Source organism: Olea europaea, unplaced genomic scaffold, assembly GCF_002742605.1.
Source record: "Olea europaea var. sylvestris unplaced genomic scaffold, O_europaea_v1 scaffold4919, whole genome shotgun sequence".
Classification (NCBI taxonomy): Eukaryota; Viridiplantae; Streptophyta; class Magnoliopsida; order Lamiales; family Oleaceae; genus Olea; species Olea europaea.
The window spans coordinates 1-7,244 of NW_019263234.1; the positions used below are offsets into that span (position 1 = coordinate 1).

Sequence of the window (7,244 nt, forward strand, 5' to 3'; positions counted from 1 at the left end):
AAAAGAGGGGAGCTCACAATTATTTTATTACGTATGAACCCCCTCTCTTGTGACGAGGTGTCATCCGGATGGCACCCCAAATGTACAAATAACTTTATTGTAATAACAAATATCCCAACAGGAAACTAACTCGGAGCAGCCGCCCTGATCAGACTGATCTCCCTCGATAAGATAATAAATACTTGGTACTGGTCAGAAATTTTTTATTTTTGAAAAATAGTGCTTAAGAGAGCAGCAATGGATGATTACAAGGAATGGGTCAACTATGAAACTTTCAAGAAAGGATTCCAGAAACTTGTACTGCTTAAAGCCTTCTTACGTTGAAGCAAAGATAAATTAGACTCTCAAATTCAGAAAGAGACTGCAAATAACCAGTTATATATTGTCCTTCATTTCTGGCTGTTGATTTGCTGGTTATCAATCTTGAATGTTAGTGGGTATTAACTAAATTTATGATACAATAAATAGGTACTTTTCTACCCAAACTCAAAAGTCTAATCTTTTTCTCTCTTTTATGATGTGATGATTCCGTTTCTTGATTCTCCTGTAAATTGGGGCAGATGCTTTTCTGATCTTTGTCCATTAGCAGTTGGCAAGTTGTGATTCTGTTTAATCTTTACTACTTTTCTGTTGTACAAGTAATCAAAAGATAAAAACTGAATTAGCTTATTTTCTGTTACTACTTTCTTGTTGCTTCTAAGTAATGACAATAGGACTTTTTAATTTTGGCTTAAATAGGCTACTGTGACGTCGAATGTTGTGATAAGAGATGGATGCAAATCATTCGACTTGTGGATTTCTGCTTTTCTTTTTCATTGGATTGTATGCTTCCTTTCAATGCTGTGCAACTGAGATTGATGCGAACCAAACAACATGGTTGTTTGCAAATGCTTCTCAAATTTCAGCAACAAAGATCCCACAGACAATGTTTGGAATATCCTTTGAGGTGAGTTTGCACTTTCAGATGAAATTATATTCTGTTCTTCAAATATGTCATTTTGTACTATTATGATTACAGCTCGTGTTACTTTTTTCTTTGAATTTTTAACATGTGTAATTTATTTTTCCTACATAATTGGAAAAATTTTATTCAGGAGATTAATCATTCTGGGGCCGGGGGACTGTGGGCAGAGCTTGTCAATAATAGAGGTCAGTTTGAATTTTGTTTGAAGTATTACTTGAATTTTAATCTATTTCTCGTGGATCTTTAAAAAAATTTGGGATGACACATAGATTTATGCTTTTATGGAAGTGCTATAGTGGACCTGGCTCTTCTGTTAAGTGAAAAATGGAGCTCAAACAGGGGCTAAATTTCAATTCAAAGATTTTGCACAAGATTTTGCAAAAGATTTTCAAAAAATTCCTTATAGTTATCGATTTTGCACCCACGATTTTAGTTATAGAAATTTGCCCTCACAACTCTACAATCCTAGCTCCACCCATGATCCTTCCTTTCTGGACTGCATGATGTGTTCCTAGTTAGCAACAACCATTGCAGTACTTGTAAATTTCTGGATGTTTTCTAGTAATAAGATATGTCCAGGTTTTGAAGCCGGGGGCCAGAACACTCCATCAAATATTGATCCTTGGTCCATCATCGGGGATGAATCACTGTTAATTGTATCCACAGAGCGTGCTTCTTGCTTTGACAGAAACGAAGTCGCTCTTCGGATGGAGGTGCTGTGTGATAAGGATGGTGACAATATCTGTCCAGCTGGAGGAGTTGGCGTTTATAACCCTGGATTCTGGGGCATGGTAAGAAACATTTTTCCCTACTTCCCATATTTTTGTTGATTTCCAACCAGCCTAAATTGTCGACTTAGATATAAATAAAGAATCTCTATATTTATGTGATAAAAAAGAAAAAAACTTGATAAAAAGGAAAAATATAAGTAAGTCTTTTTTCGTCGGCATGTGCAAGATTCTGACAGAATTCATTTAGTTAGTAAGGAGAATCAGCATGAATCAATCACATTGGTGGTATACTCAGATCAGTGTTGATATCTTGACATTGTGCAAAAGTTTCCTTTTCAGCCTCCAAGATATAGCCATAACTAGAGGGTGTTTATTTATATCTTATTTGATCAATGTACTCTATACTTAATACACTGTAGTAGGACTAGATCATGGGTGAGATTTTCTACAATTCGCTTCTCTGCCTCATAATTACAAGAGCACACTACATTTGTTTTCTGATTCAGAGAGAATGTTTCCCCAAGTTCAAAGAGCTCACTAATAAGTAAATAAGAAAATAAATAAGTTATTCTTTTGCGTCTTAGTTAGAAAAGTTAAGTTTCTTCTTTTGACCGTAAGGTAAAAGTTGCTTTTAAAAACACGTATCTTCTTTTACTTAGAAGTAGAAAAATAGTTATCCAAATGCTTGGAAATGAACTTTTTCTTTTTCTCAAGCTTAGCCAAACTCAGGTTTTATTGCAAGTCTTGATAATCTTCTGTCTTGTTCTTGCAGAATATTGAACAAGGAAACAAATATAAAGTTATCTTTTATGTTCTTTCGTTGAGTCCCCTCGATATATCTGTTTCGTTTATTGGTTCAAATGGACTGCAGACACTAGCCACAGCCAACATCATGTGAGCATAGCTCATAATTTCTAGTCCTCTGATGTTAGAATATCTGATGTTATGAATTTCATATCTTATGTTCATAATTTCCTCTACAGAGAAGCCGATGTTTCAAATTGGACAAAGGTGGAAGTTGTATTGGAAGCAAAAGGAACAGATCATAATTCAAGATTGCAGCTAACGACGATAAAAAAGGGTGTTATATGGCTTGATCAAGTATCATCAATGCCTTTGGATACACACAAGGTGTTTAAACTCAATAGTTTCTCCTATTTTATGCTATGATTGATCTCTGTAGTTGATTTTTTTATGGTGTTTTTAACTTCTAAATATCCTAATTTTAAGCCAATTCTGAGTTCTGATTTGACAGTGTGAGGTATATTTCATCAAGTAACTCAATGTTAACTTCATTTGATTTCTTGGCATAGGGACATGGTTTTCGTAATGACCTTTTCAACATGATTGCAGATTTGAAACCAGGATTTATCAGGTTCCCAGGTACTTAAAATATTAGTTTGTAACTTGTAGTGTCTTACATAGTATAGAACATGTTTGCTTTATGATGGTTAAACTAAAAAAACGCACATTCTGAAAGCTTGTTTCTTGTGCTTTTTGGCAGGTGGTTCTTTTGTTGAAGGAGAATGGCTGATGAATGCATTTCGATGGAAAGAAACAGTTGGACCATGGGAAGAGAGACCTGGACATTTCGGTGATGTTTGGAAATATTGGACTGACGACGGACTTGGTTATTTTGAGTATCTTCGAGTAATGTGTGATTCCCATGCAAGATAAAAAAAATTTTGAGAGATTCTGATGTATTCTTCTCATTTCATATGTTACTGTTCTGCTTTCTACAGCTTGCAGAGGATTTAGGCTCATTGCCAGTTTGGGTATTCAACAATGGTATAAACATGCCGACTTCAATTACTGACTTTTTGTTGTTTTCCAGTAACATAATGGTCTTTCATACTTCACTGATTTCCAGGAATCAGTCTTAATGATCAAGTCGATACTTCCATCATTTTGCCTTTCGTGCAAGTACGCCATTACAGAAAGTTATCTTTGCTAGCATATTTCGTGTACAGTATAAGATATGATTGAACAGTACAGTAATCATGATATTAGCTTCTTTTTTTCTTTAATATTATCCAGTACTTCTCAGTTGACCTTACTAGACAAACATGCAATGCAAGGCATTCAATGCTCAAATTGCTTTGCGATGCTTGTAGAAATCTACAATCTTATCTTGGAATATTGGTTGTTTTTACTGTAGAACATTCTTGATGCTATTGAGTTTGCTAGAGGAGATGCTGCCTCTACATGGGGTTCTGTTCGAGCAACAATGGGACACCCAGAAACCTTTGATTTGAGATACGTTTCTGTTGGGAATCAGGATTGTGGGAAGAAAAATTATCGAGGTAATGAGAATTTTCCCTCAAATTAATGCTTTTCGCTTGGTTATTCAATCTTTACATGATAGAAAAGGGAGAATTTGATTGCATTTCATCTTCGAGTTTCAACTAACTCATATTTTCGCATGAATTAGGAAATTACCTCAAGTTTTACACTGCAATAAAAACCGTCTATCCTGATATCAAAGTAATCTCAAACTGTGACGGGTCTTCTAAACAGTTGGATCAACCTGCTGATTTATATGATTTTCATGTAAGGTTTTCAACTTCAACATGCTAAATCACTCTCAAAATTCACTTATTCTTTCGTTGTCATATAACTTGGTTCTGTCTCTGTTGTTAGGTTTATACAGATGCAAAATCTATGTTTTCAATGGCTCACAACTTCGATCATACATCGCGCAGTGGTCCAAAGGTACTCTAGGATGTCTCTCAACTGTTTTAAGGATTTATTTTCTTTCAGGTAATGGTTCTTACAAGTCTGCTGCCTACAGGCTTTCGTGAGCGAGTATGCTGTAACTGGACAAGATGCGGGTAAAGGAAGTCTTTTGAAAGCACTTGCAGAAGCTGGATTTCTTATTGGGCTAGAGAGGAATAGGTATTTCAATATTCCATTGTACTGTACTAAATTCTATACATTGACGTAACAACAATTGATTTCCTGTGTAGTGATGCCGTTGAAATGGCGAGTAATGCACCGTTATTTGTGAATACCAATGATCGGAGGTAAATTTAATTTCTTTGTGTACCTGAATATTGGTCTATAATGAGTGTCATTAAACAAAGAGATTTCGTTTCAAATTTAGGTTCAATGCAGATGCAATTGTTTTCAACTCTTCACAGAGATATGGAACTCCTAGTTACTGGATGCAGCATTTCTTCAGAGAGTCGAATGGTGCAATTCTTCTCAATTCCACGCTGCAAGCAAATCCCTCAAATTCTCTTATTTCATCTGCCATTTCTTGGCAAAATGCAAAGGACAAGAAGGATTATTTGAGGATTAAGGTTTGAATACTTTCTTGATTCACAAGATACTTTAAAATTCTGCTTATATTGATGCTTCGAAGTATCAGTATACAAGAATCATATTTGTTTCTTTCTACTGTGTTTTACATCAAACTGCCAGAAGTAGGGCACTGTAAATCACCTGTAAATGATGTCTAATTGGACGAGCGTAGTAGTGTTAAAGTGGTCCGGGCTCGTAATGTGAACTACAGGCCTTGTGCCGGATGGCCAAAAATGCCTACAGCCTGTGATAGGCTGGACTAGATAGTAATGGACATGATTAATGAAGAAAAAAAGAGTAAAATATTGTCCAAGACAATTATCGTGTGCAATGACGTGCAATACTGCATAACAAACTCCCCTTTATAGTTTCATCTGTAAAACTGCTGTTGATATAAGACCCATTCATCTTAATTTTAGCATAGGCAGTGAATGTTTATATTAGACACCTTTTCTTCATTCGTTCTTGCATTAGAACACACTTTTGGTTATTATATTCAATACAACTTTCTCTCTTACGAGCGTCTTGTCACTTTTACTTTGTGTTCATATACTAAGTATCTTGTCCAGGTTGTGAATTTTGGGAGCAACAGAGTAACTCTTAAGATTTCTATTGATGGTTTGGAAGGGAACATCATACAAGAAACTGGCTCTGCAAAGACTATATTGACATCTAGTAATGTGAAGGATGAAAACTCTTTCAATCAGCCAACAAAGGTACGATCCGTCTATAAACTTGGAAACAATCAGTAGATTCTCATACTTTTATTCTAAGTACTTGTAACTTGAGGAAGAGACATTTCCTTCTAAGTGATGAACTACCTCGTCTAAAAACACCTTATTCTTGTTCTCACTCTATAGTTTAAGCTTTTAGTAATGTTTCAATATGGTATCTCTCGTCTTCACCAATTTGTCAAAATTGTGCACATTTTCATGTATTTTAATTGAAGGGCTTGCTGACTTGAAGTTTCGAGTATTCCCCTTGTAAAACGTTGTCTCTTTTATTGATAAATGCAGGTGGCACCAGTTACAAGCCCACTAGAAAATGCTGGCAACGACATGGATGTTATACTTCCTCCATATTCTTTAACTTCCCTAGATTTGTTGAGAAGCTCAAACATTGTCCAGGTTGCAGGATCTAATTCTGCCCTGCAAGCATACTAATTTATGTATCGATCAATAAATTATGATAGTATTTATCTAAATATCGTTCAATATTAAGTTGCCGTTAAGACTAATTGCGTCTCTGGTTCAGGTATGTGTACTTTATATCCATTATGAGAATGCTTTGCTCATCTGATAACAAGTATGATGGAGTTAATACAAAAGGTAGATCACTTAAGTAAAATTGTAATAAGTGAGCAGTGCCAATCCGGAATATTGGGAGGATTGGCAATCGCCTAAGGCCCTGCTTTGATGAGGGTCCTCAAAAAATAATATATATTATAATTATAAATAATAAAGAAAAATTCTTAGAAAAAAGTTTTACACTCTTGCACTTTGTGATGTGGCATATTTTTGGTGACTCTCATTTACAGATCAAGAAGCAAATTATTGAGCTTTCCATCTCTCAGTATCGAAGATTTTCGATAGAAAATTCTTAAAATTGTCAGAAAAGACGGATAGAAATAAAATTTGTTAGAAAAAATAGTTTCTCTTAGACATTAATTCTTAGAGGCCCTTGAAATTGGTGTCAAAGCCCTTCCTTAGTCTTGAATGATTAATTTAAGAGAAGAATAGATTACTTAAATTTAGAGCTTCTAGGAAATTCTTAAAGAAAAGACAGTTTAGATACTGCTTTAATTTGTAACTTTGATAATAATTTTAAGCATGTTTTACATTGTGAGGATAAACGGCTAAATAATATTGTAAATTTAGGAGAAAACTTAGAAAGAAAAAATTCAAATAAAAGGTAGAAACTTTATTAGAAAGTATAAATAAAAATATAAAAACATTAGAAAGTAATTTAAAATATATTAAAAACCAAAATACCGAAATATTAAAAAGAAGTTTTATAATACATGAGAAACAGATATTGGTCCCTACTTAGAAAAATTAGAAAGTAGAATTAAAACATTAGAAAAAGAAAAGTCAATGGATACCGATAAGACCTAGATAATCTAATAAGCTAGAAAAATTAGACTTAAGAAAAGCCAAAGAATCTAGCATATTTAAAAAGAATAAGTGGATTTATTTGTAATGGATCAAAAAAAAAAAAAAAAAAAAAAAAAAAAAAAAAAGGAAAAT

General features: G+C 34.2%; 1 protein-coding gene across 5 annotated transcripts; it reads left to right on the forward strand.

The window, feature by feature from the left end:
• Positions 1–167: 167 nt before the first annotated feature.
• On the forward strand, positions 168–6,235 carry LOC111388418 (alpha-L-arabinofuranosidase 1-like). 5 transcript variants are annotated; one of them, XM_023013110.1, is made up of 19 exons: positions 198–468; positions 561–638; positions 714–946; positions 1,095–1,149; positions 1,544–1,755; positions 2,468–2,589; positions 2,679–2,826; positions 3,009–3,078; positions 3,200–3,345; positions 3,438–3,483; positions 3,566–3,618; positions 3,854–3,998; positions 4,127–4,245; positions 4,336–4,407; positions 4,487–4,590; positions 4,662–4,718; positions 4,799–4,997; positions 5,568–5,714; positions 6,015–6,235. In XM_023013110.1, the coding sequence occupies exons 3-19, from the start codon at positions 770–772 to the stop codon at positions 6,159–6,161; spliced, it is 2,019 nt and encodes a 672-aa protein (XP_022868878.1). In that variant the 5' UTR covers positions 198–468; positions 561–638; positions 714–769; the 3' UTR covers positions 6,162–6,235. The 5 variants fall into 5 exon arrangements, with proteins under 5 accessions (XP_022868880.1, XP_022868878.1, XP_022868877.1 ...); XM_023013109.1 differs by having other exon boundaries at positions 739–946; XM_023013112.1 differs by lacking the exons at positions 198–468; positions 561–638 and adding an exon at positions 168–185 and having other exon boundaries at positions 739–946.
• The last annotated feature ends 1,009 nt before the right edge of the window (positions 6,236–7,244 follow it).